At 50.1% G+C, this 26,168-nt stretch overlaps 2 protein-coding genes across 2 annotated transcripts in view; both read left to right on the top strand.

The window, feature by feature from the left end:
- The window catches only part of LOC141052959 (uncharacterized), a 105,276-nt gene that overhangs the window by 43,117 nt on the left and 35,991 nt on the right, over positions 1-26,168 (top strand). The window contains exon 8 of the mRNA XM_073550296.1: positions 8,027-8,031. Within this exon, the coding sequence (XP_073406397.1) occupies positions 8,027-8,031 (5 nt within the window). The remainder of the gene's footprint in view (positions 1-8,026; positions 8,032-26,168) is intronic.
- Positions 6,108-7,442, top strand: LOC141052953 (uncharacterized). The gene is made up of 2 exons (XM_073550292.1): positions 6,108-6,218; positions 6,308-7,442. Exons 1-2 carry the CDS (start codon positions 6,163-6,165, stop codon positions 7,251-7,253), a joined length of 1,002 nt encoding a protein of 333 aa, XP_073406393.1. The 5' UTR covers positions 6,108-6,162; the 3' UTR covers positions 7,254-7,442.

The following is a 26,168-nucleotide window of genomic DNA, read 5'->3' as shown; positions in this document are numbered from 1 at the left end:
TGGGCTGCACAGGGGGCAGTAACCCCTTCAGTGCTGAGACTATTCTGGTGCTTCTTTTTTATGACTGCTGACATTTTGCTCCTTTCCCTCTGATAGATGCAGACCACCCCTCTTGCCCCCACACAGTATAACGTTCCCACCTCATAATTAGGCTTTGTGCACACATTGAGTAAATGGATGCATAAATTTCTTGGCAGGAAAAACGCAACTTAAGAATGCACATTTCTTATGTATTTCTGACAGATGTGAGTTCATTGGTGAAAACGCGCAGAGAATTGACAAGTAGCAAGTCTGCAAGTCAAAAATATTCCAATCTCCTTCCCGTTGCTGCCATCAGGATTGCTGCAGGTTTTGTAGCAAATCTGCAACGTGTGCACAAGCCCTTACAGGAATGACTGAGGGCTGCACTATAATTTTGGCCGCGCCCCTGACCACACCCCTTTGCCACCCATTTCTTCAGTCGCCGAGCCTTGGCTTAGGTGCAATCACACCTGTGAGGCGGTGTTCACAAGTAGCATAAATGCTGCAGTTTTCTGCAGGTGTTTGCACCAAACTGCACAATAACACTCTTCTCAGGTTATTGCATTAATAAGGCATTGTATGTATGTGCTTTCCCCATTACTTGATGCATTTTTGGTGCAGATTTGAAGCTGTGGAGTTGATGTATTTTTTTATAACACAGAAAAGCTTTGATTCTGCAACTAAAAAGTAACAGTGTTTTCTCCTTCGCCTCCTTGGGGAACACAGGACCTTGGGTGTATGGTGCTGCCACTAGTAGGCTGCCACCAGGGGTGGATTATGGGTAGCCAGGGCCCCGGGCTGTTCAGACTCTGTGAGCCCCCCCGGTCATGTGACGAGGTCATCATTAAAATTATTATTATTATCCGCTACCTACATAGGAATTACAAGGCAGAAAGTACTTAGAGGTGAACTTCAACCCCCAGGACTAGTGAGCAGCACCTGTGCTCTGCTGACTCTCCCCTGTCACTTACTGATGGTTTATCCCAAGTCCTAAGGAAAGCGAGTTCTCTGATCTCTCCCGCATTCCATCCCTGGCAGTGCTCAGGTGACACGCTCGTGCCCTTGACCAGAGTGGGCGTGGCAAGAGTAAAAAGTTGTAACTTTACAAGAGCCAATCAGGAATTCCGGTCTCCAAGGTAGAGAGAGGGCGCTGCAGCCGAGGACAGCAGACCAACAGGTAGCCCCACCCTCTGCGTGACGTCACATGAAAACTAGTAGGCTGGAGAAGAGCGTTTTGGCTTCAGTTGGCGGGCAGAGTTTGGCCTGCTTGCTACACTTACGGGGAGGGGTCTGTTCTCCGATGTCTGTCAACTCCATGGAGCTATGGAGCCCCGGTCTCTCAATGGAAGCAAGGGAGGGAGTTCCCGCCTTGCCGGGCGAAGATGACGAATACGAGAGCTTACCGGAGGGAGTCTCTCTGCTGACGCACATGACGGCCGGGGCTGTGGCTGGGATTCTAGAGCACACAGTCATGTATCCGGTGGACTCTGTCAAGGTGAGAGCCCGGCAGGGGGCGGGGTCGGGTGACAGGTGTCATGGAGCATGGCTGTGACAGGACGACAGTGATGCACCATCACCTACTGTGTGTGCTCTCAGGGGCCCCCACATGGTGACCAGTGACAGCAAGAGTCCCACAGTGATAACTCAGAGCAAACTTTACACAGCAACAAGACAACTCTGCAGTGAAGCAGAAAGTTGAAACAAAGCTAAAACCAGCCATTCTGAGAAAGGAGAAGTGGCAGCTTCCCCCAGCGCCATTACCGGCACATTCAGCGCTGCAGTCACTCAGGTGCCAAATGACTCAAACAAATATTAAATCCCCAGCTGCGCTGTCCTCCTGCCAAACCCTCTGCAAACAAAGCTAACTCGGGCGCCAGGGCACACAGGACGACGGGAAAGGTAGTTCTGTTTCCTGGTCTGTTCGTGCAACCGCAGCACTGAGACAGAAGGGAGAGACTACAGCTCCCATCAGCCCTTTCGGACAGTACGTTGACTGTTTATTCCAAAAACTATAACTCATCTCCCCAAAGACAAGCCCGCATGTAACAGTATGTCAAATTACCGCTCTTGGAAGAAAGCTAAATTAACATATAAAACTTTAAGTTGGTTGTCACCATAAAGTTAAATGAAAACCTCATACCACAAAAAACTAAAGTAGAAAATGAGTGCATCCACAAGGCTGATGACAGTTAGGCTAAGTGCACACCTAGTTTGGAGAGCTGCGGATTTGTCCCCGTGGATTTGCAAAAATCCGCAGGTAAATCTGCAGGTCAAAAGTCGTGCAGTTTACCTGCGGATTAGCCTGCAGTTTAGCCCTGCGGTTTCACACCTCTACAATGGATAAGGTGTGAAACCGCAGCGGAATCCGCACAAAGAACTGACGCACAGAAAAATCTGCAGCATGTGTACAGCGTTTTTGGTTTGACCATTGCAAAGAATGGTACTGTACAACGCAGCAGAAACTGCTGCGGACCCACAGGGCCAGAAACGCTGCGGATCCGCAGCAGAATCCACGCCTTGTGCACATAGCCTTAGGCTTCCCTTGTAGTACAGGTCGGCTGCATTGGAGGAATTTAGCACGGGTTGTGCCATCGTAGAGCAGCCCAAAGTGTAATGGAGCTGCCACAGGACAGGCACGGGATGAGGTAATGTTGGGGGCTCTGAGCTCAGCAGCCCCGGGACTGAGGCAGGACAGGCACGGCGTGAGGTAATGTTGGGGGCTCCGAGCTCAGCAGCCCCGGGACTGAGGCAGGACAGGCACAGTGTGAGGTAAAGTCGGCGGCTCTGAGCTCAGCTACCCCGGGACTGAGGCAGGATAAGAACAGTGTGAGGTACGCTGGCAGTACATAACAGGACCCTGATGAGACCCGCACTTCTAACACTGCAGCTGTGTATGGCAGCCGCTCTCCCGCGCACCGACCACAACTATCTGCACCGACATCCCTGGTCACACCGAGTGTAATGCAGTCACCACTCCTGGCGGCTCCCACACTCCTATGGGACTTACCTGACCTGCGGAGCTCTACCAGGTGCTCCCCTGAGCGTCCCCCGGCGGGGTGCAATGGTGCCCGGCTCCACTGTCTATGGTACCGGTGCTGTCAGCAGTGTCAGGAGATCTCAGGGTCATTGGCAGTTACAGGGGCTACGTCGGGGGTCCACGTCACCGCATCCTCATCCCGGTGCTGCGGCAGCTGGAAGGACGGGGTCTGCGGCAGATTACTTCCTGGAAAGCAGATGAGCGATCACCCCCCAATATATACACACACACGTTTCTAGTCATTACATATGCAACCATGTCGCTGACACCCGAGTCCCGGTCCTCGCTGCCTCCTGTACCAGACTCCGATAAGCCCCCACTCCCAGCAAATGCTATGTCTCCCCAGACTCATCACTGGTGATCGGAAGGTGAGGCAGTACACTCCCGGGCGGGTGCTTGGCAGCACACCCGCAACTCCTGCTTGCGACTTGTACCTGCATTCTTAGGCCGGGGTCACACTGGCGAGGAATACAGACGAGTGAGAGGCGCAAAAAGCACGCATTAGACACGGACCAATGATTCTCTATGGGGTCCCTCGCACCAGCCGTATATTTCTCATCCGTATTCTACGGTCTGTGCCAATCGCAGCATGCTGCGATTGTCAGCGTACTACGGCCGTAGTACGCCACGCCAATGCAAGTCTATGGGTGCGCAAAAAATACTGATTACACACGGAACACACGTGTGACCTGCGAGCAATACGCAGGTCTTTTGGCTGGTGACAGGAAATGGGCCAATCCATCATCAGGAAGCTTAGACATGCAAATGAGCTCAAAAAGCGCTCCAGACATCCAGGAAGTACGCCTCCACGGAGTACAGCAGCATCATGGCATCCATTTACCTTAATGTGGAAATGTTAATAGTCCTGGTGCAGGATCGTCCCGAACTCTGGGACCAACGTGATGCCCATTATGCCAACCGGGCAAAAAAGGAGGAGTGATGGAGGCGTATATGTAGGCAGATGGTCCATGACTTTGGTGATCGGCCACGTGAGGAGCAGCATAAAATTCGTAAGTACAAGCCAAAACATGAGTAACCTTAGCGCACAACAAAAAAGGAATATAGAATCAGCACCCCCCTTCCTGTGCTTGTACTTTTTTCCTCATGAGGCCGTTAGATTTGGATGTGACACGTGGATTCACACAGCCATAATTTGGGTTTAGGCCACAAGCTCCTCATCCTCCTAGACAAACCAATTATTAAGTGTAGCTATTTGATACATCAACTAAAGAGACCCTGTGTATCTGCCCAATTAGATATGCCACCATGGGTAGAAAGCACACACCAGAAGGTCCCATGCCTAGACTACTGGTAGCAAATGTGACCTATCAAATATGTGATTTTGACAATATTTCCTGTCACATTGCAGTGGAAGATGTGATGAGACGCTGGCGAAGCATCCGGGACCAATACCGCCGGGAACGCCAGCAGCGTTCCAGGAGTGGGGATGCTGGCTACGTTAAAAGAAAATATATACAGTCATGGCCAAAAGTATTGACACCACTGCAATTCTGTCAGATAATATTCAGTTTCTTCCTGAAAATGATTGCAAACACAAATTCTTTGGTATTATTATCTTCATTTAATTTGTCTTAAATGAAAAAACACAAAAGAGAATGAAGCAAAAAGCAAAACATTGATCATTTCACACAAAACTCCAAAAATGGGTCGGACAAAAGTATTGGCACCCTCAGCCTAATACTTGGTTGCACAACCTTTAGCCAAAATAACTGCGACCAACCGCTTCCGGTAACCATCAATGAGTTTCTTACAATGCTCTGCTGGAATTTTAGACCATTCTTCTTTGGCAAACTACTCCAGGTCCCTGATATTTGAAGGGTGCCTTCTCCAAACTGCTATTTTTAGATCTCTCCACAGGTGTTCTATGGGATTCAGGTCTGGACTCATTGCTGGCCACCTTAGAAGTCTCCAGTGCTTTCTCTCAAACCATTTTCTAGTGCTTTTTGAAGTGTGTTTTGGGTTATTGTCCTGCTGGAAGACCCATGACCTCTAAGGTAGACCCAGCTTTCTCACAGTGGGCCCTAAATTATGCTGCAAAATTTGTTGGCAGTCTTCTGACTTCATAATGCCATGCACATGGTCAAGCAGTCCAGTGCCAGAGGCAGCAAAGCAACCCCAAAACATCAGGGAACCTCCGCCATGTTTGACTGTAGGGACCGTGTATTTTTCTTTGAATGCCTCTTGTTTCTCCTGTAAACTCTATGTTGATGCTTTTGCCCTAAAAGCTCTACTTTTGTCTCATCTGACCAAAGAACATTCTTCCAAAACGTTTTAGGCTTTTTCAGGTAAGTTTTGGCAAACTCCAGCCTGGCTTTTTTATGTCTCGGGGTAAGAAGTGGAGTCTTCCTGGGTCTCCTACCATACAGTCCCTTTTCATTCAGACGCCGACGGATAGTACGGGTTGACACTGTTGTACCCTCGGACTGCAGGGCAGCTTGAACTTGTTTGGATGTTAGTGGAGGTTCTTTATCCAACATCCGCACAATCTTGCGTTGAAATCTCTTGTCAATTTTTATTTTCCGTCCATATCTAGGGAGGTTAGCTACAGTGCCATGGGCTTTAAACTTCTTGATGACACTGCGCACGGTAGACACAGGAACATTCAGGTCTTTGGAGATGGACTTGTAGCCTTGAGATTGCTCATGCTTCCTCACAATTTGGTTTCTCAAGTCCTCAGACAGTTCTTTGGTCTTCTTTCTTTTCTCCATGCTCAATGTGGTACACACAAGGACACAGGACAGAGGTTGAGTCAACTTTAATCCATGTCAACTGGCTGCAAGTGTGATTTAGTTATTGCCAACACCTGTTAGGTGCCACAGGTAAGTTACAGGTGCTGTTAATTACACAAATTAGAGAAGTATCACATGATTTTTCGCACAGTGCCAATACTTTTGTCCACCCTCTTTTTTATGTTTGGTGTGGAATTATATCCAATTTGGCTTTAGGACAATTCTTTTTGTGTTTTTTCATTTAAGACAAATTAAATGAAGATAATAATACCAAAGAATTTGTGTTTGCAATCATTTTCAGGAAGAAACTGAGTATTATCTGACAGAATTGCAGGGGTGTCAATACTTTTGGCCATGACTGTATATTACGACCACCTCTCCTTCCTCGCCCCAATTCTGGATCTGAGACCGTAAGTAGATACCTCACACCACATTACACAGATACTTTACAGGGCCAAAAATAGGTATTTATTTTTGGCTCTGTTCTATTTCTTCACAGAACGCAGTCCAACCTTACGGACAGAGGTACTGGCTCGGATACAGAGCCCATAATTGATCCTGGGTCTGCAGGGGAAGAGGTGGCTGGCCCATCTTCTCCCCCTACTAGGAGCAGGGGTGAAGACTTGAGTCAGGATGTGCCATTGCCTGCGCCCCAAAGCCCACCACCAGGACCATCTGGTGCTGCTGCTGCATCAGCACCAGCAAAGGATCAGGGCAATATCAGCAGCAGCCCAACTGGCCACATCCGGGGCTCCCCTCAGCCTGCTGCCACATCCCGGCGAGGAAGAAGCCGAAGACGGCAAATACCTTCCCCTGATACCCGCACTAATGTGGACACTGGGGTTCTGAATTATTTAGCCAGAGTTAACACTGATGATGGGGAGGAGGCATACTCTCGCAGCCTGGCCAATTATCTCTGTGCCCTTTCCCGTGAGGTCTGGCTCCGTATTAGTGGATGCTTTCAGATCCTGCTTGATGCCTGCACATACCCCAATACGCCCTACGAACTATTTGAATACATTGAGAGGTGGCAGCTTTCACCACGAAATCTCATGCGCCTTAGGCACCCCCCACAAATGCAAGCTCAAGCAGGATCTGAGGATCCTCAAATACGTGGGCCTACACCTCACCCCCTTCCTCCCACTACCCAACCTTCTATTCAGCAGTCACAAATGTCAGCCTCTAGCCAACCCCACCAATATGGCCACTTGTACCCACCCAGTGTTGGAGGCTGGTCCCAACCTGGTTGGGGACGATATGGCTATCTTGGTGGGTATGAGCCACGTGCCTACTACAGCCAACAAGATACCCCTCCCCATCATTACTCTGGCAAGTACCCCCAACATTCCCAGGAGGCAGGACAATTCCCACATCATGGGCAACAGTATGGCCCCCCACAGGCTGCTCTTCCACGTTCCCCTTCCCCAACCTATGAGGATTTATAAGTCTGATGGCCGTAGATGTCCAGTGCGGTTTCACTGGTGCTCCAAATACAAAGGAAAAAACAGGTGGTCTCCATCACCAAACTTTGTTTAAAAATGTAACATTCAAATTTTTTAACAATGTTTTCCAATCATATTAAGAATCCATCATGACAGGCAAGGCTACCTCACGCCTTTCAGACAGATATTACATATTTAACCACGCTATACTGTAAAGTCAAAGGATGAAAATACAATACTCACTTGCTAATGCCTAGGAAAGGCGTGCTGGCCTTAGTGAAGTAGTCACCTTTTTTGCTAGCAATCTATAGTAACAAATCAAGGCGACCAGCCTTCAGAATATCACGCTCTCTCTATGTCTTAACAAGTGAGTTTTGTTTTTTCATCCTTTCAAGTATAGCATGGTTAAATATTCTCTGTTCTACAGACAGGTAATATCTGTCTGAAAGCCGTGAGGTAGCCTTGCCTGTCATGGTGGAATATTTCTATGATTGGAAAACATTCTGAAGAAATGTGAGTGTTATCTTTTAGCATTAATTTTGTTTATGGAGATCACCTATTTTTTGCCTTTGTATTTAAATATTCTCATGCAGCAATGTTGTTATTGCCTAATGTTTTTTTGGGTTATGTTATATAATGTTACTTTTCAAAAAAGTTTAATAGTGCAAAAAGGGCAATTTTGCCCATTGCCAAAATTTTCATATGGCAATATTATGTTTGCCTTTAAGATTAAAAAAAAAAGCAAAAAGGCAAAACTAAAAATTTGTCTACTACAGTTAACGTCTCTGTGTGATTTCTCAAAAACCCTGTCAATATACTAACATACACTAACCAATGCAATGAAACAGTCATAGAATCATAAGGGGTTGAGTAATATATATTTAGACACACTTAAAGAAACACATTATAACTTAGACACAGCATGGTCTTGCCAAGAAGTTGCCCCCTCAGGTGAGATAAAGTAATTAGTGAAAATATCACGCACTTTGAGGCCAGAGAGCGGTCTACGTTGAGGGTTCATAGGTGGTCTCACCCTGCGCACATTGTCTGGCCTACGCACAACACCAGCAGAGGAGGAACAATCATGTATCCTGGTGAAGTTATGAAGAGCCACACAGGCTTTCACAACTTCATTAACATTCTGTTCACTCAACTGAATAGCAGACTGGAGTACCCGCCATTTGGCACAAAGAATGCCAAAGGAACACTCCACCAGTCGCCTAGCACGTGATAGGCGCAAGTTAAAAATTCTGCGCCTGTGGTCAAGGTTGCGCCGGGGATATGGCCTCATGACATTGCGCGATAACTGAAACGCCTCATCTGCCACAAGGACATAAGGGACTGATTCTTCAGTGGAGCCTGGTAGCTGGTGTGGTGGTAGATCCAACTGGTTGGTGCGTAGCCGCCGAGCCATTATGGAAGTTTTGAAGACTCTAGAGTCTCCCATCCTTCCATAGGCCCCAATGTCACCAATTCTAAACTTGTATTGAGGGTCTACCAGAGCCAACAATACAACAGAAAAGTATTGTTTATAATTGAAGAATTGGGAGCCAGAGTTCGGTGGCTTACGCACCCGGATATGTTTGCCATCCAGGGCCCCAATACAATTAGGAAACTAGCAGTCCTCCTCAAAGTCCCTTGATATCCTCAACCAGTCTTCCATCCTGGGCTCGGGCATGACCACTTGATGGAGTCTTGTCCAGATTTCTGTACATGTAGACCTCACTATGCCTGAAATGGTTGATCTTCCAATGAGAAACTCATGGTGGAGGGCGGCATAAGACAGGCCAGTGGACAGGAAGCTGTAGAACAACAGAAATTGATAATTTTAGAATGCATAAAGTCCAAAAACATCAGTTACATGCCGACCAAACTTGGTAGGAATTGAGATAGAATAACACACACATATTTTTTTGCACAATGACTAAGTGATATGCAGTACATATTAGAGCTAACATTCTGGTGTGTAAGTTGAACCATATTTTGAGTAAGATGAGGGCATTAAACTTAGTCCAAGAAGGCAAAAAAACATACTTTAGCCCACACTTTATGAACATAGAGAATGTGGTTGTGTAGTAAATACCGTATTGTGAGTAGAAGTCGCTCCTCTGCAGATATAGCTTTGCGCATCCTTGTGTCCTGAAAGGTTATCCCAGGGCGCACTGTCTCCAAGAGACGATCAAATCTGGAAATGCTCATGCGACAGTATTGGTAAAATTTCAGTGGATGCTCCCACAGAGAAGAATAGAGGCGGTGAAAATGACCTCTTGTGAGTCGTTGCCTCAAAAGTGAATGTACCCACATGCGTCTCCTCCTCCGCGGATCCACTATCACTGGGTATGGTTGCCCAAAGCGCTGTGACAAAAGCCAGTTGAAGAGAACCTGCTTAGTTGTATTGAAACTCAGACCCTCTGCCATGTTGCACATACAACACCAACACACCTAGTGAAGGCAAGGTCACAAATGGACAGAATGGAGGCAGCCACCTGTTCCTGAGCCAATAAATAGGGTGGAGGCTAATGAATTAAATTGTTAGCAGGCCTCAAAACCGTTAAATGTCCATTTTGCAAGGCTGCGAGAAAATCTCGCCATACGGATTGCATACGGATGCCATACGGATTACATACGGATGCTCACATGCGCAAAATATGCGACCGCACCTTGCTTACGGATGACCTACGGACCACTATTTAGAGGTCATTCATCCGTATTACGCCTGTAAACTACGGACCGTATTTTGCGCAGGTTAGTGTGACCCCGGCCTTATAGGAGATTGCAGCAGTATGGAACTAGATCGTGCATGTGACTTCCCATATAGTTGTTTTTTTTTAACATTAACAACTTTATGTGCATGTCACAGACGATCGCCTGGGCATCTGCGATTCCTGTCGGTGGCTTCCCATATGTAATGGGATTAATAATGACATCGCAGAAGTATGTACAGTTCCTGAATTTCTCCAATATGTAACAATCGTATCGGTTATACACCAGGCTTGCCTGCCTCCCAGGTAATGGACTAATATCGCATGTCACAGACAAGCAGCAGATCGCATCGGCACATGCAGTTTGTGCAACCTTCCATATACCTAGTGTCGGAGGGCTCGCAGGCTCCTCGCCCAGCGCGGTCACCTAGCAGCTGGCAGGACAGAGCAGCATCCCCGGCTGTCTAACAACAGACATGCAGCCTGCGTACCTCACACAACCCCCGCCCTATACAGCAGAGGGCTCATACGTACACGCAGAGCACCTCCTCGCTCAGTGCCCGGGCTCCATGGCTCCTTGCAGCAGTAACATGGCTTTGTGTGCACGTAGTGATTTCACCTCGTGACCTCCGCATTCCCAGTGATGTGTGGAGCTGCTGCCTCCCTCCCCCGTCTGTGATCTCCTCCGCTGTCTCTCCCTCCCCATATCTGGTAAACAGTGGCGGATTATAATGAGGTCAATTCACAGGGCTGGTGGGCCCCCCCACACCACTGGGCCCTGGGCTACCGCCCAGATTGACCTCATTATAATCCGCCACTGGCTGCCACTAAGAAAAACACAAAAATATTAGCTCCTCCTCTGCAGTATACACCCCACACACTGGCTCCAGCCCAAACCAGTTCATGCTTAGTGTCTGTAGTAGGCACATTGGTCTGGTCTTCAGACGACAATTTTTTATTTTCATTTTTACTTTTTATTTTTTATTCTTATTCCTTTTTCATGGATTACAAGGGGCGACGGATCCCTTCAGGATTCCGATCTCCCCAAACCAACAACAGGCGGGAACATGGAGTGTCGCCTCCACGTGTCCCCTCCTGCACCATTGAAAGGTATACCTGAGTTCTCTTCAGGGCACCGATCTCCCCAAACCAACAACAGGTGGGAACATCAAGTGTCGCCTCCAGAAGGGGCTGCAGCCAGGCTCACTACAGCCGGACTAACAACCCTGTTCCATCCTGGGGGAGTGAACCCCTAGGATGTCCTGAGGCGATTATCGCATCCGTGCAGCCCCCACTGCATCACCACTGACAAACAGCAGCGATGGAAGGAGGCGGACAGTCCCTCTCCACCTCGTGGACAACGGGGTGGTGGGTGGAGGGTCCACTGCATCTTCCACATTGCAGCACCTGTAGGCCTGAAATGCAACACCGTCCACGCTGAAGCAGTCTCCCGTGGCGGCTCTGTGCCGGGACGTGCACCGCCGGTAATAGATTCCACGCCGGCGGTGGGCTCTTACTGCAGGATTCTCGGCACCCCCCATGGCGTCCCACTCCCCTGCTCCTGCTGGCCACAGAAATCTAGACCCCGGCTTGGGCCTATTCACAGAGTAATCTGAGGTTCCACCCACCGGATGTTGTTACGCCTGTAGCCCCACCCCCGAACTGGCACTTCTTGCTCACTGCGAGTCTTCCGCCTCTGCAACTCCTGGTGGCCATCTTTATACACCCAGCCGGCTCTCAGAAGAAATGGGAAGAATCCTCAATACTGGTGCGGCGCCAAGCAGATACCAGGGTGTTATGTGCTACAGAACCACTCAGCACCCAGAATATGTTGTGCAGTTATATGTATGTATAATAGGTTCTATGTGAGATGCATGTCCCTAATGCATCAGCCCACAGGCTGCGCCCCTGGGCAGAGGGGACACAATATTCTCCTTTTGTCCGCCCTCCCCCCACCTTTGTAATTCCCACAGTAAACATCGGCAGGCTCCGGCCACCTGCGGCTTTTGTAATGCATGTCTGGCCTGCCGTTTTTCTATTGGCCTGCCCTCTGTATCTGTGTGATATATTCTGTGTCCTGTGAGTAAAGTGTTGTCAGACTGGAAATACGTGGAGAAGCAGTGATCTTTTATATGCGCCCATGTAACCAAGGAATTCCAGCCAGCGTCATTCATTCAGACTCCAGCCAATGCAGAGCGGACCTCCGAAAACACGGGGTGGTACTGAAAGAGGTACTCCAGCTTGGTAGACCCCGTTACACTGGTGGCAGCAGCGGGATATGATACCCCTTCTACAGGAGGAAAGGAATAAATGGAAAATAACTACCAGAAGTTAAAGAGGACTACATTAAAAGATCTGGTGGAAGCCCGAGGGTTGATCGCCAGCAACAAAACAAAAGTGGATTTGAGAGCAGCCATCATGGAACACGACAGTGCAGCGCCCCCCAATGTGAATGTGGAGACCGAATTCCAGAGGGAGGTAAAGAACAGACTGGCGTTCTATGGCCTAAACCCTGCAGTAAAGATCATACGAGAGGTGATGGCTGATGTGCCTACTGATCTGAAGGAAAAGATGGCCGAGCGGACCAGGATAGAGCTAGCCAAGATGGAGATGGCAGAGCGGACCAAAGTGCAGCTGGCCAAGATGGAGATGGCAGAGCGGAGAGAAGAGAGTCAGCGAGCAGGGGGAGCTCTGTACTTCGACCATGTACCTTCAACAGTAAGCCACAAAAAGATCCAGTATAATGCCTTCCGACAGTTGGGGGAGGCAGAGGAAGACATTGATGGCTTTCTGCAGGACTTTGAGCGGCAGTGTGCCCTTCATCAAGTGAAGCTGGAGGAACGGGTTCAGATTCTGGCCAGCAATCTGACAGGCCGGGCAGCGGATGCCTATCGCACGGTACCTGATGAGGACTGTATGGACTATGAGTGGATCAAAGAAGTGATCTTGGCCCGATATGCGCTGACACCAGAGGCATACCGCCAAAAGTTCCGCGGACTTATAAAACGCGTAACCGATACCCACGCTGAATGGGCCTGTAAATTACGGCGGTCACTGCTACAGTGGGTACAAGGGAGCCAAGCAACCACTAAGGAGGACGTCCTCCAGCTCTTCCTGTTAGAACGATTCTTTAATGGACTAAACCCCGAGACACAGGAATGGCTTCGGGACAGGCGGCCAACGACTCTTGAGGAAGCCGCTCGTCTGGCCGATGAACATCATGATCCCAGGAGGCCGCAGTTGTCCGGATCAAAGGTGGTCACTAGGGGCCCGCCCATGGACCTGGAGGGCCCCAAACCACCGAAGATTGTAGGGGAACCAGCTAGAAACCTGGCCTACCACAGTCCCCCTGGGGCGCGATGCCACACCTGTCGTCAGCTGGGCCACCTGCAAAGACAATGTCCCAACCGAACTCAGCATACCCAGTGGCCAAAGGCGGGAACAGCTACCTTCAGCCGGGCTACTGTACACTGCTACCAAGGCGAAGCTGACCCGGCATTGAGGGCTACGACTAACCAAGGGGTGGAAGAGATGGAGGAAGAGCTGCATGAAGTAGACCCTGGGCAGATCGACAACAGTATCGACAGGTCGTGTGGGTTAATGGGAAACGTATTCAGGGACTAAGAGATTCTGGGGAAACTTTGACCCTTGTGAAGCCTCATCTCGTCCGGGACCAAGAGAAGTCGGACCGGACAGTGGCAGTCCGTGTAGCAGGGGGAGCTATACATCGACTGCCCACTGCCAGGATTCACCTGAACTGGGGAGTCAGGGATGGCCTTGTTGAGGTCGGCTTGATGGAGGATTTGCCTGCAGACGACTTGCTGGGAAATGACTTGGGGCCCATGTTGTCTGCATTCTCGGTGGCTCCTCTGGCTGAGACCTATCCTGTGACCACCCGGAGACAAGCTCGAGCTGCGGAGGCGGAATCACACTCAGAGGAGGCTCAGGTAAGACATCCCAGCCCTACACGTATTCCCATAGCCAGACACACTTCTTGGGCCACCCCAGATGAATTTAAGAGGGAGTTACTTGAGGATCCTTCATTAGAGGGATATCGTGGGAAGGCACAGGAGGGGAGAGGGGTACTGGAAGGGGAACAGTTTGTATGGAAGCAGGGACTCCTCTACCGGATCACAGAGCAGCACCACACAGGGTCGAGCCCCACTATAACACAACAGCTGGTAGTTCCCAAGAAGTATAGGCAGAAGTTACTGCAAATCTCTCATGATATACCCTTGGCCAGGCACTTCGGCGTCAGTCGCACCAGGCATCGTCTGACACAAAACTTCTTTTGGCCGGGTGTAACCTATGATGTTCGTCAGTACTGCCAGACCTGTGACGGTTGTCAGCGCATTGGCAAGAGGGGGGATCGATGCAAGGCCAAATTACGCCCCCTCCACATTGTGGAGGAACCATTTAGCCGAGTAGCGGTCGATCTGATAGGGCCGTTAGCCAAACCCAGTTCGTCCGGGAAAAGGTATATATTGACAGTGGTAGATTATGCCACACGGTATCCAGAGGCGGTTGCGTTACCTAACATACTGGCAGAGACGGTGGCGGCCGCCCTGCTCCAGGTTTTCTCACGGGTTGGATTTCCCCGGGAGATTTACTCGGACCAGGGTACCCAGTTTACAGCAGAGGTGACCAACCAACTGTGGAAGCTGTGCGGCGTAAAGTCCATTAGAAGCGCCCCCTACCACCCGCAAACAAATGGGTTGTGTGAACGCTTTAATGGGACATTAAAACAGCTCATTGGGACTTTTACCAGGACATACAGGGACTGGGAGAAATTCTTGCCACACCTCCTGTTTGCCTATCGGGAGGTGCCCCAAGAATCCACGGGGTTCTCGTTCGAGCTGGTATACGGGAGACGAGTAAGGGGACCCCTAGATTTAGTGCTGGAACACTGGGAGGGGGAGGGCCTCATAGAAGGGGTACCTATTGTACCCTATGTGCTGGAATTCCGGGACCGCCTACAGGAGCTGACCCAGGTTGTACGTGAGAACCTGCAGGCGACCCAGCAGCGCCAGCGCGTATGGTACAATTGGAGGGCCAGAGAGCGGACTTTGGAAATAGGACAGAAGGACCTGGTGTTAGAGCCCACTAAGCAGAATAAGTTTCAAGCTGCATGGCAGGGGCCCTACCAGGTAGTGGGGAAAATAGCCGACACAACCTATAATGTCGCCGATTGTGACGACCCCAGGGTTATCCGCATGTTCCACGTGAATATGCTGAATCCCTACCGGGAGCGCCCTGAAGAGGTAGTGGCCATCTGTGCACCTGAAGCAGAGGATTTAGCCGGACTTCCCTTGCCGGATGTCTTAGGGGAAAGGACTCAGTTTAAAACATGGGACCAGGTACACTTGGGCGAAGACCTAGGCCCCTGGGAGAGACAGCAGGCGGAGGCGTTGTTGAGGCTGCGACAGAGGATATTTTCAGAGAGAACATGGTACACTCGCCTGGCACAACACAAGGTTGAGACCCAGGATCAGACCCCCCTACAAAACCCCTTCCGCTTCCCTGAGTCTGTACGAGAGGGGATGCGACAAGAGATACAAGAGATGCTGCGTTTAGGGGTCATTGAAGAGTCAGTCCCTGGGCATCCCCCGTAGTGTTAGTGCCCAAGAAGGATGGGACTGCACGGTTTTGTGTAGACTATCGTAAGCTCAATGAGAAAACAGTGACGGATGCATACCCCATGCCGCGTATGGATGAGTTGTTAGACCGGCTGGCGGGGGCAAAGTATTTGACCACCATCGATCTATGCAAAGGCTACTGGCAGATTCCCCTTTAATCCTGACGCTATTCCCAAGTCGGCATTTGTCACCCCGTTCGGCTTATTCCAGTTTCGAGTTATGCCATTCGGGATGAAGAATGCCCCGGCGACCTTCCAAAGGCTGGCTGACCGGCTTCTGGATGGTCTCCAGGACTATGCTTGTGCCTACCTGGATGACATCGCCATCTACAATGCAACATGGGAAGAGCATCTAAATCACCTAGAGACAGTATTGGACAGGATCCACCAGGCCGGAATCACCCTGAACCCAAACAAGTGTCACGTGGGCAAAGCAGAGGTTCAGTATTTAGGGCATTGGGTGGGAAGTGGGAAACAGCGACCAGAACCAGCCAAGATTGAGGCCATAGCCAAATGGCCCATCCCACGCACTTAAACCCAGGTCATGGCGTTTCTAGGGACAGCGGGGTATTACAGGAAATTGGTTCCCAATTACAGCAGCGTAGCCAAGCCCCTCACTGATCTGACCCGTAAGAACCAACTCCGCCAGGTAACCTGGACCTCAGAGTGTGAGGAAGCCTTCCGCCAACTAAAAGATGCCCTCACCAATACCCCTGTATTGGCCCCACCCGATCCAACTAAACATTTCCTGGTCATCCCAAACCGATCCATTGAGGATCAGACTGTGTATGCCGATCGCGTCGCTGAAAAGGGGGAGCCGTGTTACGTGCTACAGAACCACTCAGCACCCAGAATATGTATGTTGTGCAGTTATATGTATGTATAATAGGTTCTATGTGAGATGCATGTCCCTAATGCATCAGCCCACAGGCTGCGCCCCTGGGCAGAGGGAACACGATATTCTCCTTTTGTCTGCCCTCCCCACACCTTTGTAATTCCCACAGTAAACATTGGCAGGCTCCGGCCACCTGCGGCTTTTGTAATGCATGTCTGGCCTGCCGTTTTTCTATTGGCCTGCCCTCTGTATCTGTGTGATATATTCTGTGTCCTGTGAGTAAAGTGTTGCCAGACTGGAAATACGTGGAGATGCAGTGATCTTTTATATGCGCCCATGTAACCAAGAAATTCCAGCCAGCGTCATTCATTCAGACTCCAGCCAACGCAGAGTGGACCTCCGAAAACACGGGGTGGTACTGAAAGAGGTACTCCAGCTTGGTAGACCCCTTTTACATGGTATTTTTAAAGGGACACAATGGATCTGCAACACTCACGAGCAACAGGACCTGGGTAAAAGATCTGGTGGAAGCCCGAGGGTTGATCGCCAGCAACAAAACAAAAGTGGATTTGATAGCAGCCATCATGGAACACGACAGTGCAGCGCCCCCCAATGTGAATGTGGAGACCGAATTCCAGAGGGAGGTAAAGAACAGACTGGCGTTCTATGGCCTAAACCCTGCAGTAAAGATCATACGAGAGGTGATGGCTGATGTGCCTACTGATCTGAAGGAAAAGATGGCCGAGCGGACCAGGATAGAGCTAGCCAAGATGGAGATGGCAGAGCGGACCAAAGTGGAGCTGGCCAAGATGGAGATGGCAGAGCGGAGAGAAGAGAGTCAGCAAGCAGGGGGAGCTCTGTACTTCGACCATGTACCTTCAACAGTAAGCCACAAAAAGATCCAGTATAATGCCTTCCGACAGTTGGGGGAGGCAGAGGAAGACATGGATGGCTTTCTGCAGGACTTTGAGCGGCAGTGTGCCCTTCATCAAGTGAAGCTGGAGGAACGGGTTCAGATTCTGGCCAGCAATCTGACAGGCCGGGCAGCGGATGCCTATCGCACGGTACCTGATGAGGACTGTATGGACTATGAGCGGATCAAAGAAGTGATCTTGGCCCGGTATGCGCTGACACCAGAGGCATACCGCCAAAAGTTCCGCGGACTTATAAAACGCGTAACCGATACCCACGCTGAATGGGCCTGTAAATTACGGCGGTCACTGCTACAGTGGGTACAAGGGAGCCAAGCAACCACTAAGGAGGACGTCCTCCAGCTCTTCCTGTTAGAACGATTCTTTAATGGACTAAACCCCGAGACACAGGAATGGCTTCGGGACAGGCGGCCAATGACTCTTGAGGAAGCCGCTCGTCTGGCCGATGAACATCATGATCCCAGGAGGCCGCAGTTGTCCGGATCAAAGGTGGTCACTAGGGGCCCGCCCATGGACCTGGAGGGCCCCAAACCACCGAAGATTGTAGGGGAACCAGCTAGAAACCTGGCCTACCACAGTCCCCCTGGGGCGCGATGCCACACCTGTCGTCAGCTGGGCCACCTGCAAAGACAATGTCCCAACCGGACTCAGCATACCCAGTGGCCAAAGGCGGGAACAGCTACCTTCAGCCGGGCTGCTGTACACTGCTACCAAGGCGAAGCTGACCCGGCATTGAGGGCTACGACTAACCAAGGGGTGGAAGAGATGGAGGAAGAGCTGCATGAAGTAGACCCTGGGCAGATCGACAACAGTATCGACAGGTCGTGTGGGTTAATGGGAAACGTATTCAGGGACTAAGAGATTCTGGGGAAACTTTGACCCTTGTGAAGCCTCATCTCGTCCGGGACCAAGAGAAGTCGGACCGGACAGTGGCAGTCCGTGTAGCAGGGGGAGCTATACATCGACTGCCCACTGCCAGGATTCACCTGAACTGGGGAGTCAGGGATGGCCTTGTTGAGGTCGGCTTGATGGAGGATTTGCCTGCAGACGTCTTGCTGGGAAATGACTTGGGGCCCATGTTGTCTGCATTCTCGGTGGCTCCTCTGGCTGAGACCTATCCTGTGACCACCCGGAGACAAGCTCGAGCTGCGGAGGCGGAATCACACTCAGAGGAGGCTCAGGTAAGACATCCCAGCCCTACACGTATTCCCATAGCCAGACACACTTCTTGGGCCACCCCAGATGAATTTAAGAGGGAGTTGCTTGAGGATCCTTCATTAGAGGGATATCGTGGGAAGGCACAGGAGGGGAGAGGGGTACTGGAAGGGGAACAGTTTGTATGGAAGCAGGGACTCCTCTACCGGATCACAGAGCAGCACCACACAGGGTCGAGCCCCACTATAACACAACAGCTGGTAGTTCCCAAGAAGTATAGGCAGAAGTTACTGCAAATCTCTCATGATATACCCTTGGCCAGGCACTTCGGCGTCAGTCGCACCAGGCATCGTCTGACACAAAACTTCTTTTGGCCGGGTGTAACCTATGATGTTCGTCAGTACTGCCAGACCTGTGACGGTTGTCAGCGCATTGGCAAGAGGGGGGATCGATGCAAGTCCAAATTACGCCCCCTCCACATTGTGGAGGAACCATTTAGCCGAGTAGCGGTCGATCTGATAGGGCCGTTAGCCAAACCCAGTTCGTCCGGGAAAAGGTATATATTGACAGTGGTAGATTATGCCACACGGTATCCAGAGGCGGTTGCGTTACCTAACATACTGGCAGAGACGGTGGCGGCCGCCCTGCTCCAGGTTTTCTCACGGGTTGGATTTCCCCGGGAGATTTACTCGGACCAGGGTACCCAGTTTACAGCAGAGGTGACCAACCAACTGTGGAAGCTGTGCGGCGTAAAGTCCATTAGAAGCGCCCCCTACCACCCGCAAACAAATGGGTTGTGTGAACGCTTTAATGGGACATTAAAACAGCTCATTGGGACTTTTACCAGGACATACGGGGACTGGGAGAAATTCTTGCCACACCTCCTGTTTGCCTATCGGGAGGTGCCCCAAGAATCCACGGGGTTCTCCTCGTTCGAGCTGGTATACGGGAGACGAGTAAGGGGACCCCTAGATTTAGTGCTGGAACACTGGGAGGGGGAGGGCCTCATAGAAGGGGTACCTAGTGTACCCTATGTGCTGGAATTCCGGGACCACCTACAGGAGCTGACCCAGGTTGTACGTGAGAACCTGCCGGCGACCCAGCAGCGCCAGCGCGTATTTGTACAATTGGAGGGCCAGAGAGCGGACTTTGGAAATAGGACAGAAGGACCTGGTGTTAGAGCCCACTAAGCAGAATAAGTTTCAAGCTGCATGGCAGGGGCCCTACCAGGTAGTGGGGAAAATAGCCGACACAACCTATAATGTCGCCGATTGTGACGACCCCAGGGTTATCCGCATGTTCCACGTGAATATGCTGAATCCCTACCGGGAGCGCCCTGAAGAGGTAATGGCCATCTGTGCACCTGAAGCAGAGGATTTAGCCGGACTTCCCTTGCCGGATGTCTTAGGGGAAAGGACTCAGTTTAAAACATGGGACCAGGTACACTTGGGCGAAGACCTAGGCCCCTGGGAGAGACAGCAGGCGGAGGCGTTGTTGAGGCTGCGACAGAGGATATTTTCAGAGAGAACATGGTACACTCGCCTGGCACAACACAAGGTTGAGACCCAGGATCAGACCCCCCTACAAAACCCCTTCCGCGTCCCTGAGTCTGTACGAGAGGGGATGCGACAAGAGATACAAGAGATGCTGCGTTTAGGGGTCATTGAAGAGTCAGTCCCTGGGCATCCCCCGTAGTGTTAGTGCCCAAGAAGGATGGGACTACACGGTTTTGTGTAGACTATCGTAAGCTCAATGAGAAAACAGTGACGGATGCATACCCCATGCCGCGTATGGATGAGTTGTTAGACCGGCTGGCGGGGGCAAAGTATTTGACCACCATCGATCTATGCAAAGGCTACTGGCAGATTCCCCTTTAATCCTGACGCTATTCCCAAGTCGGCATTTGTCACCCCGTTCGGCTTATTCCAGTTTCGAGTTATGCCATTCGGGATGAAGAATGCCCCGGCGACCTTCCAAAGGCTGGCTGACCGGCTTCTGGATGGTCTCCAGGACTATGCTTGTGCCTACCTGGATGACATCACCATCTACAATGCAACATGGGAAGAGCATCTAAATCACCTAGAGACAGTATTGGACAGGATCCACCAGGCCGGAATCACCCTGAACCCAAACAAGTGTCACGTGGGCAAAGCAGAGGTTCAGTATTTAGGGCATTGGGTGGGAAGTGGGAAACAGCGACCAGAACCAGCCAAGATTGAGGCCATAGCCAAATGGCCCATCCCACGCACTTAAACCCAGGTCATGGCGTTTCTAGGGACAGCGGGGTATTACAGGAAATTCGTTCCCAATTACAGCAGCGTAGCCAAGCCCCTCACTGATCTGACCCGTAAGAACCAACTCCGCCAGGTAACCTGGACCTCAGAGTGTGAGGAAGCCTTCCGCCAACTAAAAGACGCCCTCACCAATACCCCTGTATTGGCCCCACCCGATCCAACTAAACATTTCCTGGTCATCCCCAAACCGATCCATTGAGGATCAGACTGTGTATGCCGATCGCGTCGCTGAAAAGGGGGAGCCGTGTTACGTGCTACAGAACCACTCAGCACCCAGAATATGTATGTTGTGCAGTTATATGTATGTATAATAGGTTCTATGTGAGATGCATGTCCCTAATGCATCAGCCCACAGGCTGCGCCCCTGGGCAGAGGGAACACGATATTCTCCTTTTGTCTGCCCTCCCCACACCTTTGTAATTCCCACAGTAAACATTGGCAGGCTCCGGCCACCTGCGGCTTTTGTAATGCATGTCTGGCCTGCCGTTTTTCTATTGGCCTGCCCTCTGTATCTGTGTGATATATTCTGTGTCCTGTGAGTAAAGTGTTGTCAGACTGGAAATACGTGGAGATGCAGTGATCTTTTATATGCGCCCATGTAACCAAGGAATTCCAGCCAGCGTCATTCATTCAGACTCCAGCCAACGCAGAGTGGACCTCCGAAAACACGGGGTGGTACTGAAAGAGGTACTCCAGCTTAGTAGACCCCTTTTACACGGTATTTTTAAAGGGACACAACGGATCTGCAACACTCACGAGCAACAGGACCTGGGTAAGAGCCCTGACCCTGCAGCAGACATCAGCCCACATTGGCTCTTCCCTGCAGTTTCTTTAAAGCCCAATTAGAGGATATTAACATATCAAGTCATGGGGAATACTGTGGTGCATTATGTCACTCCCTAAAAAGGGTAACAAGGTACATACAATGTATTTAACTTCATGGACTACCTGCGAGACTTTGTTACCGCAGAGACATAATATCCCACCCTGCAGGGACTGTGATCCCGCATGCACTCAGGAGGGGGCATCTGCAACGGGTTGACAAGGCGTGAAGTGGAACACATTCTCTGCTAGCCCGAGATGTCACACTCAGTCATCTGAATGGTTAACATCCCGGGCGTGGAAAACTGGGCGGCAGACTTCCTCAGCCATCAGGGTCTTGCCTCGGAAGAATGGTCACTTCATGCGGAGGTATTCCAACAGATTTGTCATCGCAGAGGGACTCCGGAGGTGGACCTCAGGTCATCAAGGTTAAATGCCAAAGTACTCGGGCTCATAGCTGGTCCCGGGATCCAGAGGTCAATTTCCTCTTCAGTTACTTCTGAGGGTTATCAATAAGATCAAGACGGTAGGGATTCCGGTGATCTTTATCTCTTCAGACTGGCCTAACCTGGTGTGGTATGCAGACTTGGTTCAGCTCATCATCCTCATTCCCTGGTGGTTACTGGATCGACCAGATTTGCTCTCCCAGGGTCTGATTTGCCATCAGAACTCAAGGGCTCTGTTCTTATCGGCCTGGCCGTTGATTCCTGGGTCCTAACCCAAGTTGGATTTTCCCGAGAAGTGGTTTTCCTTCTATGTTTCATGCTTGGAAACCTGCATCTGGGCGCATTTATCACCACATCTGAAAAGAGTTTTTTGCATGGTGCAGGGTTCGCCGTCGTTCTCCTCTTGCCTTCTCCGTTCTGACTGTCTTGCAGTTCATTCACACTTGACTGGTCTCAGGCCTAGAGCATAGTTCTCTCAAAGACCAGATCTCTGCCTTATCAGTTGTGTTTCAGCACCGGATTGCTTCTAAGCTGCAGGTGAAGACTTCCATTCAAGGAGTCTCCCACGTGGTGCCCCCCCTACAGAGGGCCGTTGGACGGCTGGGGCCCTAACTTTGTCCTGAGCGTTCCAAAAGAGGCCCCGTTTGAGTCTCTGCAGTATGTTCCTCTGACTCTCCTTTCCTAGATGATCTCCTTCCTGGTTGCATTAACTTCGATCAGGCGACTATTGGAGCTAGCCGCTCTTTCCTGTCAAGCTTTTCCCTTTTGTTCATCAGAACAAGGTGGTTCTCCAATCGTCCCCGTCCTTGTTACTCAAAGTAGTCTCTTGCTTTCACCTTAACGAGGGCATTGTCTGCCTCGTTCTACCCGGCATCAATACGCTGTTTGGAGAGGGCTCTCCACACTCGGGCTCTCATGATGGCTCTCAGAAGATACATCTCCCGGATGGTGTCCTTCCACAAGATGGAAGCCTTATTCGTTCTTCCTGAGGGTAACAGGAAGGAACTAGCCGTTTCTAAACCCACAATAGCCAGGTGGACACGCTCGGCTATTCAGGAGTCTTACCGTGTCAGTGGCACGCCTATCCCAGTGGGGATTAAGGCCCTCTCCGCTCGTTCGGTGGATGTTTCCTGGGCCATTTGGCACCAGACGTCGGAGGAACAGGTTTGCAGGGCTGCGACTTTGTCCAGTCTGCACACTTTCTCGATGCACTACAACATTCACATGCAGGTTTCAAGAGGTATCGCATCTCTAGGCAGCTGGTGCTTTAGGTTGTCGGGACCTGTCGGTTCCCCACCCAGGGACTACTTTAGGATGTCCCAAGGTCATGTGTCCCCCAATGAGGTGAAGGAGAAACAGGGATTTTTGTGTACTCACCGTAAAATCCTTCATTGGGGACAAAGGACCCACCCCCATCATTGCCCTTTCCACCACCTCCATCATTGCCTTCTCTCCCACCTCCCCCATCATTGCTCTCTCCACCACACATACACAGCACGACTCACATTCCCACGCAGCCGCAGTATCATCGTTGCTGGCAGCTTTCTAGCTGATACAGAAGCGCACTGAATGCTGACATCATCCAGCCGCATGGGTGTGTCAAACAAGAAGCACACACAGGAAGCACAGAACGAATCCTTGCAGCTCCGCTTCATTGTCATTTTCTCCTGTAGGCAGCGGAGCTGCAGGGTCACTCTCTGCCCACTGCACATGAGGGCAATCTGGCCAGGGGCCCCCCTGGAGCCTCTGGTCCAGAGAAAGAGGCCAGATTTCCCTCATTATTAGCCGCCTTGAAGGGGCCCTGTTATGAGCTCATCTGTTCATTCACCTTTTGTGTCCGAAGATCTCCCTCTTCTGGTGAAGGAAGGTAGTGAGGCTGATTTGGATGAAAGAAACCAAACACCTGATCAGGTGGATTGTGACTGGGTAACAGGAACTTCAGACTGGATATAAGGCAGCCGACGCTCTTCTGAGTGGCTGGTGATTTCTCTGCTGGATTCTTGGAGACCAGTCTGATTCCTGCTTCCCAAAGATAAGTTTTTGCTCTGCTATTAAACTTATTAGTTTTGGTTTTGTTTACCTTGTTTTGGAGTTCAGCCATTCCCGGCTGGGGGTGTGCTGGATTCTTATTCCTTGATCAGTGTTGCTTTCTTTCAGAATATTCTGAGTGCTGATATAGGGTTTGAAGTCTAGTGACTTCAGGGTCCTTTTTGCTTATCAGTTGTGTTGGTAATATTTTTAGCAGGGTTTTCTCGGATTGCAGACAGCAGCTTTTCTGTTCTGTCCTGTCCTTTTTAGTTAGCTTGGGCCCCATCGTTTGCTCATCCTATCTTTCTATCTGTGTTAGTGTTTTCATCTTGCTTCACCGTCATTATATGTTGGGGGCTGCCTATTGCCTTGGGGTCTGCTCTGGGGCAGTCAGTTTTTCCCTTTTCTCTCTTTAGGCTTATTTAGATCTCCGGCTGTGACGAGGTGTCTAGGATCACCGTAGGAACACTCCACGGCTACTGCTAGTTGTGTGATAGGATTAGGGGTCTGCAATCCGCTAGTTTCCAACCTCTGATTTTCTGGGCTGAGCTTGTGTTTTGTATTTTCCTCCTCGGTGACTCAATCATGACAGAATCACCAGCCATACCGCAGATTCTAGGGTACTCAATAGCAGGAAAGAATTGTAAAAACAAAAAAAAAAAGTGTCAGAATTTTTTTTTTTCTTGTGTGTATACTTTTTCCTCTTTTTCTCTGAGGCTGTAGGAGGAATATTTTTTTTTTCTGATGAAGTTTAAGCAATTGTCTGATCGTGTGGAGCAGCTTGCTGCTGAAGTGCGAGGAATTTCCACCTATCTTGCTCATTCACACACTGCTGAATCAAAAATCCCCACTCCTGATGTGTTTTTTGGGGATCGGTCTAAATTTTTGAATTTTAATAATAATCGTAAATTATTTCTTGCCTTGAATCCGAACTCATCGGGGAACTCTACGCAGCAGGTTAAAATTGTCATATCCTTGCTGCGCGGCGATCCCCAGGATTGGGCGTTTTCTTTAGTACCAGATGATCCTATTCTAACAAATGTAGACGCATTTTTTCAGGCCTTGGGGTTGTATGATGAACCTAATGCGATTGATCAAGCTGAAAAGACCCTGTTGGCATTGAGCCAGGGTCAAGATTCTGCAGAACTGTACTGTCAAAAATTCCGAAAGTGGGCGGCCCTCACCACTTGGAATGATGGTGCCTTGGCAGCTCTCTTTTGGAAGGGTTTGTCAGAAACCGTAAAAGATACTATGGTGGGATTTCCTGTTCCCTCTGGTCTTGACAATTCTATGTCATTAGCCATTCAGGTTGATCAGCGTTTACGTGAACGTAAAATTACACGGGAAATGCTGCCACCTGTTGAACAAATGTCTGAACCTATGCAGTGTGATAGAGTTTTGTCTAGGACGCAACGTCAGTAGTTTAGAAGTCGTAATAAGCTGTGTTTTTTCTGTGGAGATGCCTCTCATGTTATTTCTGTCTGCCCTAAACGAGAGAAACGTTTTGCACACACATTTGCTGTAGGTGGTGTACAACCTAAGTTTCTTCTGGCAATTACTCTGATCTGCTCCCTGTCCACATTTTCCGCTAAAGCCTTTGTGGATTCAGGAGCGGCCTTAAACCTAATGGATTTAGATTTTGCTAAACGTGGTTTCCCTATGACACCCCTGCGGACGCCTATTCCTTTGAGGGGTATTGATGCCACTCCGTTGGCGAAGAATAAACCTCAGTTTTGGACCCAGGTGGTAATGCGGGTCGCCCCAGACCATCAAGAAAATTGCAGATTTTTGGTGTTGCATATTTTGCATGATACCATCGTGCTGTGGTTCCCTTGGTTGCAAATCGATAATCCAGTTTTGGATTGGAAATCTGTGTTGGGGTTGTCGGTGTGCTCTTAGTGACACTCCTGTTTTCTCCACCTCTCCCCAGTCGCATGAGGTTCCTGACTATTTGGCTGATTTTTATGATGTGTTTAGTGAGAGTAAGTCTGCGTCTTTGCCTCCTCATAGGAGTTATGACTGTGCAATTGAGCTGAGTCCGGGGTGTAAATTTCCCAAGGGTCGACTTT

This window comes from Dendrobates tinctorius, unplaced genomic scaffold, assembly GCF_039654945.1.
Source record: "Dendrobates tinctorius isolate UK_male_01 unplaced genomic scaffold, ASM3965494v1 ptg000164l, whole genome shotgun sequence".
Lineage (NCBI taxonomy): Eukaryota > Metazoa > Chordata > Amphibia > Anura > Dendrobatidae > Dendrobates > Dendrobates tinctorius.
The sequence above is the reverse complement of the archived record's forward strand: the minus strand, read 5'-3'. Positions and strand labels throughout refer to the sequence as shown.

What these genes read in the sequence shown, in the direction of transcription:
- LOC141052953 (XM_073550292.1), top strand. Translation starts at nt 6,163, where the DNA reads ATGACTGTATATTACGACCACCTCTCCTTCCTCGCCCCAATTCTGGAT. An exon ending in CCAATTCTGGATCTGAGACC is followed by an intron (nt 6,219 to 6,307) that starts GTAAGTAGATAC and finishes ATTTCTTCACAG; the next exon opens with AACGCAGTCCAACCTTACGG.